Raw genomic sequence first — 17,813 nt, 5'->3', positions numbered from 1 at the left:
TCAGTAAATCTGTGCATGGGGGCGGGATATTAGACCAGCACAGGTCAATTGATCATTCATTTTTGGTGGCATTTGTCAAGATAATGTATGACGGATATGCTTTTCCATCTAAGCAATATGTCCATATCATAAATGCTCGTTTTCCTGCTGGTATATCTAGGTCCTGTGCCTTTGAGCTAAATTGTGTGACATGAAAAGCCACTAAACAGATCAAAGCACCTGTATGTCAAATAAAATTATATTGGATGTATAGGTTTTCTATATGTGTACCTTTTTTGTCTTCTGTCTGTATTTTAAGGAGGTTTTCTATAGTACCCATAAAGCAGACTCTGTATTGCTAGGATTGGCTCATATTTGTTTCATGGCATAACCAGATGTTTTAAAGTGTTAAAATGGGCAACACTGTGACTATTTGTAATTATAAACAGGGGTTTATAGACATACTTTGTGATTGTTTTGATATTTTTATTAACATATTCCTGTTTACAAATCAGTTTTGACCAGTTATTTTCGTTTCACATCGGTTGTGCATCGGGTCATCCCATCAAAATGTCTTCTGTGGCTTCAATCCAACCTGTTCAATCAGAAACATTTCATTGGTTCCCGGTTCCTCTCCCAAAGTTTAGCATTTTAATTGGTCCTACATGTTCACTACGGCATAGGTTCAGAGGGATCGGAACAGCTTTATGAATATGCATAAAGTCTGGACTAGGTGGTGCAGTCTGGCTATTTCACTTGCTCAAATACGGCTAGCTGTACAATATACTGTAGGTACCACATGTGGGTAAAAGGTGGCCCCATACATATATACAGTATATACAGTACAGGGCAGCTCAAGAACACACCAGGGAAAGAATAGCCTATGTAACAATAGGCTGTAGTATGGAAGAGAACATTTGACACATTATTGTCATACAGGGCTGATGTTCCAGCATAATTTGAACTGAATGCTATAAAACATGCCACTGGATATTCAGAGTTCCACTGTGGCTAAAGTAATCAGGATGCAAGTCACAGTTGAAACAAACAGAAAACACAGAAGAACATGCACCTCTTTATAGGCCAGATTTTGATACACTCAGGTTGTCCGAAACATGTTTAATTATACTTTAATGAGTGTTTCTGTAGATATATGCACTCATGGGCACCTTCATAATGTAGCATGCACATGGGTAGGGGTCAGACATAAGCTCGATACCAGCTCCTACCAGTGAGCCGGCTCTTTTGTACAGCAGTGTCAGCGCTAAACTTCAGAGCGGTTCGCGTCCCACCTCTGCCTGTGAGAAACCCCTGCCTGTGGGAACCGCAGTTCGCCACAATAACATCCCTGCCAATAGTGATATGCATATTTTTTTTTTTTTTCCTATTTTTTTCCTAGTGTACTGGTAACCACAATACCTGATTCAATATGCCCTTCTACAATACATTGCACCAGTTTCCATCAATGGTCCCGGTGTCCCGACATTTTTCTCAAAATCTTAAAAAAGTCCTGCTTTTCAGCCACTTCCTGTAGCGCGACACATAAACAACCACTGCCTATATAACTTAGTTTACAGCACCTGCAGTGAAAAAAATAAAAAATAAAAAAAGGTACTAGGGTAAACATTATTTTTATAGTGATTAACACAAATGTGCCTGCTTATTCCTCAGTGCGCCATGTGTTTTCATTTAGGGCAGCAGTGTGGAATAGTGGTTATGGCTCGGGACTCTTGACCAGAGGGTCATGGGTTCAATCCCAGGTGGGGGACACTGCTGCTGTACCCTTGAGCAAGGTACTTTACCTTGATTGCTCCAGTAAAAACCCAACTGTATAAATGGGTAATTGTATGTAAAAATAATGTGTAAAAAATAATGTAATTGTATTTTTAAAAAAAAAATAATGTGATATCTTGTAACAATTGTAAGTCGCCCTGGATAAGGGCGTCTACTAAGAAATAAATAATAATAATAATCTACAATTATGTGCAATATGGTAATTTTGTAGCTGTTCAGTTCTGGTGGGATTTAGCCCAGACACTCGACATAGCAGCGAGAGGTTGCAAGCACCCGAATCCACCAGGTTAAACCACATCTACGGTGTCCATTTTAGGACATCCTCAGGTATCCCTACTTCCTGGGTCAGGCATCAGGCATTAGGTATCAGGCATGTCCTCATCAAACACAACGTCAATAAATAGAGCCAACCGAGGCAGTGAGTAAAAAAAATAAGAAAGAAAAATGTCTTTTTAATGCCGATCTACAGAATTAATTATGTATTATTATTGTAGCATTCGCAGGTGGCAGAAAACAGAGAGACGCTGGTTCCTTGTTCAAACCCCTTGTCTTTATTTATTTCCCTGGACGCTCTCTCAGCACCAACAAGAACAACAACAACAACAACACAGAATGGTACTGCAGTGCCTCCAGCCCGCCCCTTTATGCAAAGGGTTACCAGGCTTAGGACACATCCCATTGGCCGACACCAGGACCAATGGGCACAGACAACAACCAATGAGGGTGCACAGATAACAACCAATGGAAACCTACCAGGGCAGACAAAGAACTAGCGGGTTACATGGTATGGGACACACATAAAAAGGTAAATAAGCAATGGCGGAATACAGTGGGGAGGGAATAACACACAGTATGCAAACACAAAATGGTACATAAACACAAATGCACAGATAGCTACATTGACCCCACCTTAGTCTCTTTTTGTCCCGAAAATGTCTGCAGGGTGCAATGCCTATGAGTCCAGCTCCACAGTTGGAGTGACGCCAGCCCCGCCTGCGTCACTGCAATCCTGTCCAGGTTTTCCATGTTGCCGCTGTCAGTCCACAACAGCGGTGGTGGCATACAGTCAAGGCGCTTCGAAACAGCAACTGGGCAGGGCGGTGGAGGACACAAGGTCCCTGTATCGAGCGGGCAGCTGGTGGTATTGCGCCTGCACCTCGCCTTGGGGAGAGTCTCTTGCAGGTCCCAAACTGGTGGCGGAAGGCTGTGCTGTTGGCAAAACGAGAGGGGGGGAGCACAAAGCAGCACATGGCCGCACAACCCCACTTCCTTCGTGTCCGGTTTTTCCCCTCCGGATTGTGGTGGGTGGGTGGTATGGCGGGCGGTGCTGTGAGAGAGGCAGTCTCCTCTCTTCCTTCTGCCAGGGTGATCCTGGGTCTTCTGTCAGGGGGTGCCCTTACAGAGGGTGGCAACGCTGACAATGGTGCGGGGCTCTCCAATAGCAGCAAAGCTGGCAGTGGTGCCGGTACGGGCAGTAGTGCAGGCCACTCCAGTTGTGAAAATGCTGTTGGTAGCGTGGTGCACTCCAGCAGTGGCGATGCTGGCAGTGGTGGCGGAATGGACAGTTCGGCGGTGAAAATGCTGTCGATGGCACAGCTGTCCAGCAGTGGCGATGCTGGCAGTGGGCAACCAGGCGGTGGTGGTACTGGCAACGGCATGGCTGACGGGGGGAACTCCGGTGTTTGCGGCGGTGCTGGCCCTACGGGCTGTGGTGGTGGTGGCGCTTCCCGGGGTTTGGGGGGTGGCGGCAGTGCTACACTGGCGCCCTGCTCTTGGCTCGCGCCCTTTACAGGAGCCCTTGAAAGGGCTGACACTTGTAGCTGCGGTTCCTCTCTCTCTGGCAGTCGGGCAGACAGCACCTCCCTCTCTGGGGGTTGTACTGGCGGCCGTCGCTGCTCCCGCTCTCCACTGGTACTCATCTCCCGGTTCACACCTTTTGCAGCAGGCCTTGAAAGGGCCGGTGCTTCCAGGGGGACAGGGAGGTGTACTGGCGGCAGTCAGTGCTCCAGCTCTCAGTTGTAGCTCCGTTCCTGACTCATGCCTGTTGCAGGCAGTGGTGCGGGGCCCTCTGGCGCTGGTATTGGTGGCGGCTCTCCTAATCTTGCAATCATGGCTAACCACTTGTCAAGGATTTTCAGCCGTTGCTTCTCCGTCAGGTGGGGGCAGTGCACTATGTAGTGGCCACACTGTCCACAGGCAAAGCACTTTTTCGAGCCGTCCCATCTGCTCAGATAGACGTCCCTGCCATTCTTCCCCCGTGTAGCGGGAAGGGGTGCAGGGTGTTCCAGCGGCAGCAGTACCTCTCTCTCCGGCACTCGTGCAGACAGTACCTCCCTCTCCGACACTGGCTCCCTTGCTTGCCTCCGGGGACGGCCGCCAATCCGCCGCTTTCGTTTCCGGGCAGGCAGTACCTCCTCTCCCTCCTGAAAGGGGCAGCGTGCCACCTTGTGCAAGAACTCCCCAGCCTTGGTCCTCACAGTCACCAAGAAGGCCCTCCAGTCTGCTATCCCACCGGGTCTGGGATGGGTCGGGGTTGTAGCAGATCAAATTCTTTGTCTATTTATTTCTCTGGACGCTCTCTCAGCACCCAGACCAGAGCCTACAGCTCAGACAGCAACAAAGGATTCACATACAGGAACACAGCAACCATGGCAACCAGCACCAGAACAACAACAACAACAACAACCCTGAATGGCGCTGCAGCGCCTCCAGCCTGCCCCCTTATAGTTGCGTTCCTAAATTCAACGCTGAGAAGCAACAACTCTCAAAATCGTTCCTAAACTCACCTTTGAGAGCTAGTGACGCGCAGCATTGGCTCAACGCTGACTCAACAAACTCATGGACTCTCAGAGCTGGTGAACTGCTCAACAGAAAGATGGCAACACCCACACCCGCGATCAAGCTGCTACATAAAAATTATAAATGGGATTTAAATTTATTTTTAGCAGACACCCTTATCCAGGACATTATTAATTACCCATTTATACAGTTGGGTTTTTAATGGAGCAATCTAGGTAAAGTACCTTGCTCAAGGGCACAGCAGCAGTGTCCCCTACCTGGGATTGAACCCATAACCCTCCGGTCAAGAGTCCAGTGTCCTAACCACTACTCCACACTGCTCTCCTATAAATGTAGATACCGATACCGCAATCCGCCTTCAAAACGGTAATTGTTAATACACACACACACACACACATATTTATGTATTATTGTATAACAAATAAAACGCAGAAATTATGACAACGTAACTACAACCTATTAATACAAAGTAATGCAGCGTATTTAATAAAAACTTGTATTTATGATTTTGTAATATTCTTTTTAGATTCTGACGCTGCAGGCCGATATGCAGAATCGTTCATTTTAAATTTTACTGTTTAGTTTAGGAATGCAACAAAGCGTTCCTAAATACCCGGAAGTGTTAATAATAATCATAATAATAATAATAATAATAATAATAATAATAATAATAATAATAATAATAATAATAATAATAATAATAATAATAATAAAGTAGCAATACATATGTAAAACAATATGGCAAGTTAAACTAATTAGCCACAAATTATACACCCGAGCTGCTTAAAAAAAAAAAAGAAAAAGAAAAAAATAATATTAAGTGAGAGGATGGCTATTTAAATAACGATTAATAGCCTGTATTTAACAGGGTTAATTGAGACCGACAGAGGGCCTGAACTTATCTGGATTTGCCATCATTCTTTTTATTACTTTAAATGTCTTGTTTCAATACGAATATAATCATGAAATATACAGTACTAATGCGAGACTGATATTTGGGGCCAACTTTTTGTTCATGATTTTTTGTCTGTTTGTTTGTTAATTTACAAATGTTATGTGTAAAATGTAATAAAAGAGAAATTATACGTTATTCAAATTTAAATCCAGCCAGAAGGATCAAGAAATGGTTCAGAAAGTCAGCAATTTTGGCTGGAGTCGTCTTATTTTGTAGTGAAATATTTTAACTTGCACTTTGGTGTCGTAATTAAAAAGGCTGTTTTAGCACTATCAGCAATCGCCCTGACCTTTCTCCCTCTGATTCTGACCTTGGCATCTAACGGTTTAGTAACAAACACAACAAGCTCCACAAGCTTGTTTCTCCCAAACATCAGCACTATACAGTATTAGCATTTTTCCACAGAAACAACACGATGACATTGCAGAACGCCTTGACGTAGGAAGAACACGCAGTCAACGTCACGACGCTGCGGTCGAGGCGTAAATTTCCTGTCGCCGCTGTTTTGTGAAGGAGCAGAAAAAGAGGTCTGGTGAGTGATTTAATAAATCCATTTAGGTTGGTAATTACGTTCAGTTTATTGCAGACTGTCTGTGTGAAGCAGAACGTTTTGTAGTCGGATTTAAGGAGCAGGCCACGTTCAGAAAAGTAAAAAGGTCTTTTGCGGGGAGGGCTGCAGTCGAGGAAGGCAGACACCTTGGCACAGGGGCTGTCATCTGTATAATTTCAGACAACACAGGTTATTGTTGTTATTATTTTGCAAAGGGCGGTTATTTGTGTTATTTGTTTATTTATTTATTTATTACAGTAACGCTTTGCTCTCTCATATCCCAGGACAAAGTTACCCGGTTTGTTGATAGAATTTCTAAAACAAATCGGGCCTCCATTATGTTTGTCTTTACTGGACAGCAGTATACAAGTCATCGTCTGTCGTCGCCTGTATAATATAACAACAAACTGTCTGATGCTGAGCAGCCCAGAAAGCCACAGTAGCTTGACAGATAATAAATATGTGATGTTCAATGCGTAGCTTTCGTGGTTTACTAAGGAAGTGGATTTTCAACCCGTGGCAGTACTACTGTTGCCTTTTTTATTTTAGACGGGATAGCGCGTTTGTTGTTGTTTAGAACATGGTGATAATGACATTCATTCCGGTTTTTCACTGTATTATTGTACATGTAACACAACTTGGCACCAGGCAAGGTCAGTTTTGCTTTAATTGGAATAAAGTAACAGAAGATGTCTGACCAGTGTAATGTGATTGGTCCTACATTACTGAGCCCAATGACCCGTTTCAATATATATATATATATATATATATATATATATATATATATATATATATATATATATATATATATATAAACCAGTATTACGTTTGTGTGTATATGTATATGTATGTGTGTGTGTATATATATATATATATATATATATATATATATATAGATTTGTAATCAATCATTCTACCTTTTTTAGTACCTGAAATATCCTTTTCTCTTTTTTGTTTTTTTCTTTATATATATATAATCAGTATTAAGTATATGCAGTATTGCCATTCACCACAAAGTTTTCCAATGCCAGCAGATTTGCTACCTTGTTCTGGGAGTGATGCAAGTCTTGCAGTAACAAATGATGATCACATACTTAACACACCCTGAGGTGTGAGGTGACAGTCCTCTGTCACAGTCTACTGTTGCTACCTGCTAGGATTTATTAGAGCGCATACTTTGCTTCAACATATTTTTTAATTGGTTAAGTGGCTTTCAAACCTACGTGTATATCTGAAATTGCAGATTTATTTGATGAATAGCGTCAAATGTCTGAAGCTACTTGCAGTTTTATTTTTTATGTATGCTGATCATTAACACATTTTTAATTATCAGGAGAGGTTTTTTTTTCAAATATTAATAACTCTTTCCATGGCATATTATTGCCTGCTGCAATCTATTCAAATTTACAACTTTTCATATATTGTGTATTTGTGAGTGAGAAGTTACTCTGCTAGTAATATGGCTGTTTATATCTAGTATTTTGTCTGTTTTTGGAGATTGCATATTTCATTATTTATTTTTTCCTCTCTTTATTCTGCATCTATAGGATGGCTGGCTGTGGTGAAATCAACCATACAGTAAACATGCTTCCCACTAATCGGAAGGTAAATGAGGCCTGTTCAAGCACAACGCCTGCTCTGACCGTGCCAGAATGTGCCATATGCTTACAAACATGTGTTCACCCCGTCAGACTGCCTTGTAGACACATCTTTTGCTATCTCTGCGTGAAAGGAGCTTCGTGGCAAAGCAAACGGTGTGCCCTGTGTAGGCAAGAAATCCCAGAAGACTTTCTTGACAAGCCCACGCTGCTGTCCCCAGAGGACCTGAAAGCTGCTGGCAGAGGCAACGGGGAGAACGCATGGTACTACGAAGGCAGGAATGGCTGGTGGCAGTATGACGAGCGCACTAGTAGAGAGCTGGAAGACGCTTTTTCAAAGGGTAAAAAGACTACAGAGATGCTCATTGCAGGATTTCTGTATGTGGCAGACCTGGAGAACATGGTTCAGTACAGAAGGAATGAACACGGTCGGCGGAGGAAAATTAAACGAGACATTGTAGATATTCCCAAGAAAGGTGTAGCAGGACTTCGGTTGGACACGGACTCCAACCCTGTAACAGTGGCTCGTGAAAATTCAGCAGATGGGGCCGATACCACAGCGGTACAGGGGGCCACTTCCGCAAGACAACCAACGTCTCTAGGGGGCCAGCTGACGAGTCCTTCAACACCTTCCCCCGATGCCAGTAGCAGCTTGGAAAACTCCTTAGCCCAATTACAGATCGGTAGTCAAAGTGCGACCGACAGAGGGCACAATGGGGAGGGAGAGGAGGTAGAAGAAGAAGGAGCTCGGTCTCGTGGCTCTTCTGCTCCAAACACGTCAGTTGATGAGTCAGAGTCAGAAACCAGCAGTGAGGTAGAGGAGGAAGAGGGGGAAGTTGAGCAGGAGGAGGAGGAGGAGGAGGAGGAGGAGGTGGTAGATGAAGTGACTGGTGATCAGGCTCAATATGTTTTGCACACTAGACAAAGACTGCTTCATCATGATAGGCCTAGGGAGAGCCATGCTGATAGACCATATCCGGGGGGTGAGCCTGGCAGCAGCAGTGTCAGATCTAGGAGGCCTGATGGACAGTGCACTGTAACTGACGTTTAAACTCTTGTCAATTACTTAAAAAAAAAAAAAAAAAAAAAAGAAAGAAAGAAAGAAGGAAGAAACGTACTGGAACAGTTGCTGTGATTCTCGGCCAATATTGCTCTCGAACTGGAATGTTTCTAATAACATTTTTTTGGGAAATGTGAAGGGCACTCCCTTAATTTAAATAAATAAATAAATAAATAAATAAATAAATAAATAAAAAGCAAACTTTTGGAGGCTTCTTACAGAAGACCATACTTTTAATTAATGACCTAGCTTGTTGTAGCCAGACAACATACGCAGTTATGTGGAGAGTTAGTTTCTTTCAGCCATCTGGCTATGTGTTTCTTTCTAAAATAAATCTTTTAATGCCCCCCACCCAGCCCAGATTAATATTCTGAAGTCTAATTGGTGTATTTCATTAACAAAGCATGGTCTTTGGATGTTAAATTAATATTTCATTGTATTATGCTTGTCTGTATCATTACTTGTGCATGTGTCATTGTAAGAGAGAATACTAAACACTAATGGCAAAAAAAGAGAAAGGTTTGGTTAACTTTCATTGATGGCGTCGTAAACTCAGTTTATGTGTAATCAGCAAAGTGCTGTGTGCTAAGTGATAACATTAGGTGTAGTCTGTATAGCCTGCATACCTGAAACATAAGGGGATGTCTTTGAAATCTTTGTGTAATTTTTGCATTTCTTAAAATTTCATTGTTACATGTCCCTTCCCTTCCATTCTTTTTATTTTTGCTGTAATTTGCTTTAATGTAATATTTTGTTACAAAATTTGTAAGTTAAAAATAAAGTATTTGTCAGTTTATCAACTCAAATTTCATGCTTTCTAGTATCTTTAAGCTGTAATATACAGAAATTCTCCCCAAAAAGACTATATTAGTATGCTGTATGTAAGTGCTAAGGGTTTTAGATTCATATGAAAGAGGCACACAACACACATACTATTTAAACCCCATGAAATGACGCTGATAGCAGGACATAATGTAGCATGATGGTTATCTGAAAATGGTATCTTGACTGCTCTCCAAGTTGGCACTACACTAAGTGCTTATGCAAGACTTTAGCCAAGATTGACTGCAGCTTTTTTGCCTGCTAGCTTTTCATGCCCAGTCATTTATAAATGTTTTGTCACATTTCCTTTATAGTGGATTACCCTATAAACGAGAGTAATCTCACTAGACAATCCTGCATAAACCTATATATAAATATTTTGGTTCGTTCTTTTTACAACTTGATGTACGTGCTCAAGTTACCTTCATTTTAAAATGCTCTCGATAAAAACATTGTAGGGCAACAAAAAATTAAATGTAAAAATCCAGTGCTTAGTTGCAAAATGTAGTCCAAGTTGGGTTCTGAAACTGTTTGGGGCACATTTTTACCTGTCCTGCACTTATATTTTCTATATAGGTCTCTAATATACAGTTTTTGAAAGAAGTATATGCTATAGCAGATCTGTTCTTTTCCTAGTATTAACCAACCAGCTGCTTCCCTTATTGAATTTGCAGCCAGTTTGACTCTGAAGACACAGACTTCCTGAAAAGAGCAAACAAGCATAAAACCTAATGTAGTACCAGATATCATGACCGCATGTTAGTTTGAACCCTATATAGCGAATGGCAGTGCACAACAGTTAAGATTTATGGAATTATTTAGTTTGCTACAAACATCTTAAGTTTGTTTCAACAGGATGAGTACCATTGCATCACTAGTAAAACCAGTCTTGCTGGTCATTTGATTTTTGTTGATCTTTAGAGTTACTTTTTTTTTATTATAAGTGACTATATTGGTTATGCATGATAAAAGATATCTCTAAATCTTATCTATGTAAATGAAAATCACATTAATCGATTTTGTTGTGCCATCCAAGTAATCTTTGTAACCTTCATTGTATAAAGTTACTACTTGCATGCCGAGTATTCTGCTCTTATCACCATTTTGAGGCAAAATGACATATTATTCTACAATGACTGCTTTTTATAGTCAATTTACACCTGGTAAAAATATTTCTAAGAAATGTATTCTGTATTATACCTCTGCCTGATTAATTGTTTTGAGACTGCCAGAATAATTGTTTGAGCGCATCTGGCATAAAATATTTGTTTAAAAATGAATTGTAGGAGAAAAACCGTTTGCATTTTATTCACAGGTTGTTTGAATATACATTAAATGCAACTAAGTAGCTTTTTCTTTGCAACATTCAAATTCAATATGAAAGAAATGTGGCACTGCCTGAATAATTGTTGTAGACAATATATAGAGTATTAACTGGTATTCCACTGTATTCAGTGGCTTTTATAATTATAATAATAGGAACAAAAACCATGTATGAATTTGTAGCCTGTCACGCACAATCAGGTTAACAGGTCAGAGTTGTTGAAACGGAAGCATTTTGCAGTAGATGTTTAGTGTAAATTCCAGGCATGTACAGTACCAGAGGGACTGCGGTCATTGCCATTTTAGTTTGTTCCAGAACTAATGCATGATACACCGCCAAGGAATGATTGACCTTTGCTGCCGGAATGGCAGATAAAGAGCAGGCCCTCTTCAATCGCAGTTCTTAAACTCTGCGACAGTGGTAAACTTGAATGAAATTCAAGATTTTGTTCTTTAATAACAAGATGGACTTTTTTTTTTGCAAATAAATTGTTCAGAACAAAGACGCACAAATATTTGTGCATGGCATCATCTTTAAGTACACTTTTGTTAACTGGGTTTTTGTTATACAGTATAATTCTAATTCAACGTATGCTGTACTGTTCACAATATTGTAGGTGATGCTACATGATAAACCTCCTAGTGCTCACTAGCAACTGTGTAGTATTGTATCAAATCATTAATACCTAATCAGACAGGACCCAGAGCTTTCAACACAGCAGACATATTAAGGGGTCCGCAGACATATTAATGTCACCTTACAATAATTGATTTTGAGTTTCAGTGTTTTAAAATAAAATATCAAACAGAACGAAATTTCAATGTACCATTTGTAATTCAGTAATATGAGAGAATTGGTCAGGGGTCTGAATACTTTTGCAAGGCACTGTGTGTGTGTATATATATATATATATATATATATATATATATATATATAAGGCACTGAAAATATTTAAATAATTATAGTAGAGTTGCCTTTTTGCAAAGTTACTTAGTTAATACCAATACTGTGAATCTTGAAGATGAACACACTGTCCTCCGAAGCGTGTGCCGTCAGCCGACCTCTTTTTTCCACACTGCAGACTCACCGTGCAGCCACCTCAGAGGTGCAGCATTGGAGGACAACACAGCTCTGGGCAGCTTACAGGCAATCCAGCAGGCGCCCTGTCAGACTACAGGGGTAGCTGGTGCGCGGTGAGCCGAGGACACCCTGGCCGACCTAAGCCCCCACATCCCGGGCGGCGCTCGGCCAATTGTGCACCGCCCCCTTGGGAGCTCCCGTCTACAGTCTGCAATAGAATAGCCTGGACTCGAACCAGCAACTTCCAGGCTATAGGGCACATCCTGCACTCCACTTGGAGTGCCTTTACAAGATGCGCCAATCGGGAGTCCGCTAATACTGTGAATCTTAAGGCTATATCATGATCGCTGTGTCAAGAAGCACATTTACAAAAATGCAAATCTACTAAACGTGGGCAGATGTTGAGATTATTTTAATCTTGTTTGAGAAAGGTGTCGTCAATTATTATCCCCTTATTGACATGATACGGCTGGACCGTTCAAGGTTAACCAAGGATTTTTTTTTTCTATTAGCACTAGATATATTATCACTGGTCCCCCTTTGTCTTCTGTTGAAGATCTTTTGATTGTTTTGATTGTTTTATACTTCAATGTGGAACTGCAAGTAGATCAGGGACCACAATATAGATGAAAAGTTTCTGCTTTTTCCTGGTACCTAATCACTTCATGTGCTGCAGTTCAACTTCATTCCAATGGTCAAACTGCAAATGTGGCCTACAGCAAAGACACAAGGATGCAGCAGTTTATTTTAAATATTTGTATATTTGTAAAGACAGTGAAGAACCATTCTGAGTAGTTCTGGCCTCTGTTTTGCTGCTTTGAGCTTGTCTGCCAGCTCAGCCTACTCTATGTAAATGTAGAGTAGATGGGGCTCAGAGTTGAAAAGTCACATTGTCACATGATTTCATTGTAATTAACGAATGTTGCTCAGTCCCAGCACTAAGGATTCCCCGGACAATAAAGGCTGATGTGGCTTATCACAGCAGGGTATTGGTTGAACAAATATACCCTTTAGTTTCATAAGAGTTTTATCTCTTTAGCAGTAAAGTACTCTGGGCCTGCTTCACCATTTTGAAAACAGTCTTTATTAATGATAATTTGGAACAAGCTTTTATTAATCATCAGTGTTGTGTCCCTTGTGTTTCAGTCCTTGAGCCAAAGCCTCAAGGTTGGCTGGTCCACCCCACACTGTTCCAAAAACTTGCTTCTCGATTCTCAGGGCCTCGTCTAGGGGTAGCTCTCTCCCAGATATCACCACCTTTTTCAAAGCTCTGATCACTGACGATGGACCTTTGGTGTGGTCACTCAGCCACTTCTGGGCTTGGTCCAGTGATCTGCTCACATCGGAAGCCAGGATTTCTTCAGCTAACCCTATGCTCACTGCATAGTCTGGGTCCACTCTCCGTGCAGTGCTCAGCAGCTGTAGTGCATTTTTACTTCCAACTATACGGACCAACCTAGCTGCTCCTCCCCAGCCAGGTACTAAGCCCATGTGTTTGTGAACAAATCTAATCTCACTTCCTGGTGCCATCAACCTAGAAAAAAGGAATTATTAAGTTATACATATACATATACATATATATATATATATATATATATATATATATATATATATATATATATATATATATATATATACACACAGCGCTCACCCATAATGCGCCTCATTATAGTGCGGAACCGGTTATAACACGGTAGGGTCGTGGCTCCCATTTGCTCCATAATGCCATTACAGTAGCCCTCTTATACTCGTTGTAAGGCGGAACACAAACAGCACGGTCTTTTAACTATGGCTCCCCACTATAACGTATATATATATATAAAATCCCTGTTTTTCTCCCTATTTTAGCATTCCCCGCAACAGCTCTGCCTCTTTCCACCCAGTAGTTTTACAGTAGATGTCAGTGAGCTACCAGCCCCTGAAGGGCAAAAGCCAAGCCCTGCAGATGCCTACTTTGAATGCACGACTTGTTAGTAGAGCACTACAGCACAATGAGGAGAAGATCCTTGACGATTTTGCATCCCTATCCTGGGGTAGCAGCAGAGCTAATGCAGCGCTCCCTGTGGAATCCCCAACTTCACACAGAGGCACATGTACACTCGCTGACTGTAAAGCTCGCCCTGCACACCCGCTGACTGCAAGACTCGCCCTGCACACTCGCTGACTGCAAGACTCGCCCTGCACACTCGCTGACTGCAAGACTCGCCCTGTACACTCGCTGACTGCAAGACTCGCCCTGTACACTCGCTGACTGCAAGACTCGCCCTGCACACTCGCTGACTGCAAGACTTGCCCTGCACACTCGCTGACTGCAAGACTCACCCTGCACACCCGCTGACTGTAAGCTCACCCTGCACACTCGCTGACTGCAAGACTCGCTCTGCACACTTGCTGTCATGCTGTTACCAGGTAAACCTCCAAGGGATCCATAAATCATAAGAGTTTTTAATAACAGCTTCTTCTTGCCCCAGAATTTGTCATGTTGTAGACTATATATTATATTAAATTAAAATGCATTTCTTTAAGAATTTGTTTTTTTAGGGCATGTCATACAGTAGCTGAACAGCTTTCAAATCACAAGGTTTCACAATAAACAGCTGAACTATTCATGTGCCATCAGGATTCACAAGAGCAGCATTCAAACATTCAAGTGGCTTCATATTCACTCTACACTTACAACCCAGCTTCACTTTAAAGGCAACAGACAAGTTTAGTTCTGCAAATATAACTGACGGTAGTTACAGTATATGGAGGTACTAGTAATACAAATATACACCTATAGACACCAATGCAAAAAAGGGGAAGGATTAAGATCTTTGACCTCCAACTATAGTCTTCCTCCTTTTAGTCTAGTTCTGTGGCCTGAATGAACCAGCTTGGACAAGTGAGGGGAGGATAATCACTGGAACACTGGTGTTTTCCTTGAGAACGAGTTTCAGACCCAGGTGGTTATCATCAGGGCCTGAAAGTGTCCAGTCTTACCGAAAATCACAGGCTGTAGTGAGCTCTGCGCCTCCACCTAATGCTTTACCTTCCACTAAAGCCACACTGACCAGAGGCAGCCTGCACTTGGGACACAGAGACAAAGATCAATTCCAGGACAGTATGGAAATACACCTGTCGACTGAAACTAAATATGTGCATATTACTACAGTTCCTTTATGAAACAACAGTACAAATAAAGCATTGCTCTTTTTTAATATTAAAGATAAAATACCCTTTTAATAAAAAAAAAAAAACATAAACAATACAGACAAATATTTTCTGTCCATTCCGCAGATGTCTTAATATAAAGTTATGTCTGAGTATATTGGTGTTGATATTTCTGACATATAAAATTAGAAAAGCTTTACAATCTATTATCTGCTTTATCAGTATCTACCAGTTCTCAGAAATTTAAACTGCCAATTACTCTGCATTGTCTGTGCATATTACTAGTCTTCCTTTTTGCAACAAAAGTATAATTAAATAATTGATAATATATGTTTAATATTAAAGATAACATGATATATTTTAATAACATATGTATCTACTGTATGCTACAAATATTTGACCAGTTAAAGACATTAATGTCCTGCTGTAAATCTATGACTGACAGAAATCATTTCACATGTACAACAGTATAGTGCTGGTGTTGCTATATCTTACCTCAGGAGTCTGGTTAGTGTGTTTTGCATCAACATGCACATCTTCATTCCATCCTAAAATATTTCAAAACCAAACATCAATACCGCTTTTTGAAGTGTGTTAACCCAACCTCAAACACTCTTTATTCTAACCTCTCAAGTAATTTTAAACAAACACCTGTTTCTTTTGAAATTAACCGTGATATTGGTTGATAAAATGAAAGTTGGTTTTGAAGCCTTTACCTGAGGGTTTGAAATCGCTCTGACTGCATTTAAATCCGACCCGGAGCAGAAGGTACTGGCAGCCCCCTGGACAATAAGACCCTTCCCATCGGTCCACTGTTCAAGCTCATCCACTCTGTCCTTCAGCTCACCCATCATGGTGCCTGTAAAAGCAAAGCACACACAGAACCAGGTGCCATACATCTGGAGGCTGCAGTCAATAGATGTTGAGGATATTTTAGTAGCCCCCTGTGCATTTTAAAACACATTCTATATATTCTGTTTCATGTTTCTCTAAAGTTTAATTTGCGGTAAAGTTTCACCCATCAAAGTCATGGATTTTGCCAAACTACTAGACCCTGAAGATTATATTGCACAAATGTGTTTCGTTTTGTTTTGTTTTGTTACCCCAAAGCCTCCAATTATCGCTACAGATCAAAAATGTATTTCACAGGACTAACATACATGAGGCAGTGTGAACATTTCAATGAGAACTCAGTACCTGTGAAAGCGTTCATGCGACCTGGGTTATTTACAGTGAGGACAGCGATGCCACTGGTCTGTTTACTGAGGTCAACCGATCCCCCAGGGAACCTCTGGAGTTTCTCTCTGATCTCCTCCTCATTAAACCCGTCGCAAGTGGTGTAAACGGACTTGATTCGCTGCTGTGGCAATACTAATCTGCTTCGTATGGGAAGAAGGAAACATTTCCGCAAGTGCAGTGCCATTCTGTGACAAAGAAACAAGTACAGTATATACATATATATACATACATACATACATACATATATATATATATATATATATATATATATATATATATATATATATATATATATATATATATATATAACCTTTTGAAAAGTGTATAATATTATTTTTAAGCAGAACATTTTGTATTGATGTGTTAGGTCACTAATGACATAAAATGCGCTCCTGATTTCAGATTGCAAAAAATACACTTAAGTAATTTAAAAAACAAACAAACAAACAAACAAACAAACAAACATGGGAACTAAACGTCACTCCAATAATTCTACAGCAGATCCGTCTGATCAACACCTCAATCTATATGTAGAGCAACGCCTTATGTTGGGGGGGGAGGAGGGGCTGTGATACTGTATGTTACTGGGTGGTACTTGTAGATTGGTTACACTGTATATTAAACTACTGGGGTCGGATACGTTGATGTCTTGATTTTAAAGGGATACAAATTAATAACAAAGCTACCCAATATTTTTCCTACACTGTCAATAGTTTTAATTTGTTAACAATTTTGTTTGCTGAAAAACATTGACAAGATGAAGCGAACTTTCACGAAATAACGTTTTACGTCAGGAAAATAATTGGCAAAGATGCAACCCAATAGTAAACGTATTTAATTATTCAGTAAAACAGGTAGCTATATATATATTTCACACAATATATTTTAACAGTTCGATTAGGACATTACCCTTCACTAACCTGCAGCAACCTTTATTTCTGCACAGGACTGGAGTAACATTAAACTCGCTCCCCCTGGAAACCAAGTCTATGAGTGACAAAGCAAAAGAAAGGGAACTTTTTTTTTTTTTTTTTAGTATATAAACAATATAGATTAAATTGTATCACAAAATGCAGTTTAAAAATGTAAGTAATTGCGACATAAAGATAATTGATTTACTAAATCAGAATATATATTAGAGTGTTTTGAAAGAAACCTACCATACATTAAGTAATTGTTACAGCATTATTCTGACTAGGAAATTAAATATCCGTTGGTCTAAAAATATTTATTTTGTGAAATGTGGACACGCTGCTGACTTTGGAGTAGCCTACAGTATTTATCGAGATCGATGGAGTGTTCTATTCCAAACTATACCAAACAGCAACACAAAACTCTTACCACAAGAGGGAGCCCGCAGTTCACAGAAAATAAAATCACTCTTACAGTAATACATGTAACATTAACTTTGATTGTAAAGCAGTGATAAAGTTCACTTTCCTGACAGAAAGTAATAATAA

At 40.6% G+C, this 17,813-nt stretch overlaps 2 protein-coding genes across 6 annotated transcripts; one reads left to right on the top strand and one right to left on the bottom strand.

The window, feature by feature from the left end:
* The first annotated feature begins 5,875 nt into the window (after positions 1 to 5,875).
* On the top strand, positions 5,876 to 9,541 carry LOC117402538 (E3 ubiquitin-protein ligase RNF146-B-like). 3 transcript variants are annotated; one of them, XM_034003778.3, is made up of 2 exons: positions 5,876 to 6,054; positions 7,625 to 9,541. In XM_034003778.3, exon 2 carries the CDS (start codon positions 7,626 to 7,628, stop codon positions 8,724 to 8,726), a length of 1,101 nt encoding a protein of 366 aa, XP_033859669.1. In that variant the 5' UTR covers positions 5,876 to 6,054; position 7,625; the 3' UTR covers positions 8,727 to 9,541. The 3 variants fall into 3 exon arrangements, with proteins under 3 accessions (XP_033859669.1, XP_033859668.1, XP_033859670.1); XM_034003777.3 differs by having other exon boundaries at positions 5,879 to 6,059; XM_034003779.3 differs by lacking the exon at positions 5,876 to 6,054 and adding an exon at positions 6,082 to 6,266.
* A 3,481-nt stretch (positions 9,542 to 13,022) lies between these two features.
* echdc1 (enoyl CoA hydratase domain containing 1) lies at positions 13,023 to 17,349 on the bottom strand. 3 transcript variants are annotated; one of them, XM_034003785.2, is made up of 6 exons: positions 17,274 to 17,349; positions 16,312 to 16,538; positions 15,831 to 15,973; positions 15,610 to 15,662; positions 14,944 to 15,024; positions 13,023 to 13,495 (listed from the first exon to the last, which is right to left on the bottom strand). In XM_034003785.2, the coding sequence occupies exons 2-6, from the start codon at positions 16,535 to 16,537 to the stop codon at positions 13,075 to 13,077; spliced, it is 924 nt and encodes a 307-aa protein (XP_033859676.1). In that variant the 5' UTR covers position 16,538; positions 17,274 to 17,349; the 3' UTR covers positions 13,023 to 13,074. The 3 variants fall into 3 exon arrangements, with proteins under 3 accessions (XP_033859676.1, XP_033859677.1, XP_058880595.1); XM_034003786.2 differs by having other exon boundaries at positions 17,263 to 17,322; XM_059024612.1 differs by lacking the exon at positions 14,944 to 15,024 and having other exon boundaries at positions 17,263 to 17,322.
* Between the last annotated feature and the right edge of the window lie 464 nt (positions 17,350 to 17,813).

This window comes from Acipenser ruthenus, chromosome 5 (genome assembly GCF_902713425.1).
Source record: "Acipenser ruthenus chromosome 5, fAciRut3.2 maternal haplotype, whole genome shotgun sequence".
Taxonomy (NCBI): Eukaryota; Metazoa; Chordata; class Actinopteri; order Acipenseriformes; family Acipenseridae; genus Acipenser; species Acipenser ruthenus.
This window is presented reverse-complemented; position numbering and strand designations above follow the sequence as displayed.

Excerpts from the sequence above, each read along its gene's own strand:
- LOC117402538 (XM_034003778.3), top strand. The coding sequence starts at position 7,626 with ATGGCTGGCTGTGGTGAAATCAACCATACAGTAAACATGCTTCCCACT.
- echdc1 (XM_034003785.2), bottom strand. The coding sequence starts at position 16,537 with ATGGCACTGCACTTGCGGAAATGTTTCCTTCTTCCCATACGAAGCAGA. Across the intron at positions 15,663-15,830 it reads GAGCGATTTCAAACCCTCAG|GATGGAATGAAGATGTGCAT; the intron begins GTAAAGGCTTCA and ends GAAATATTTTAG. Across the intron at positions 13,496-14,943 it reads ACTACAGCCTGTGATTTTCG|GTTGATGGCACCAGGAAGTG; the intron begins GTAAGACTGGAC and ends CCTTTTTTCTAG.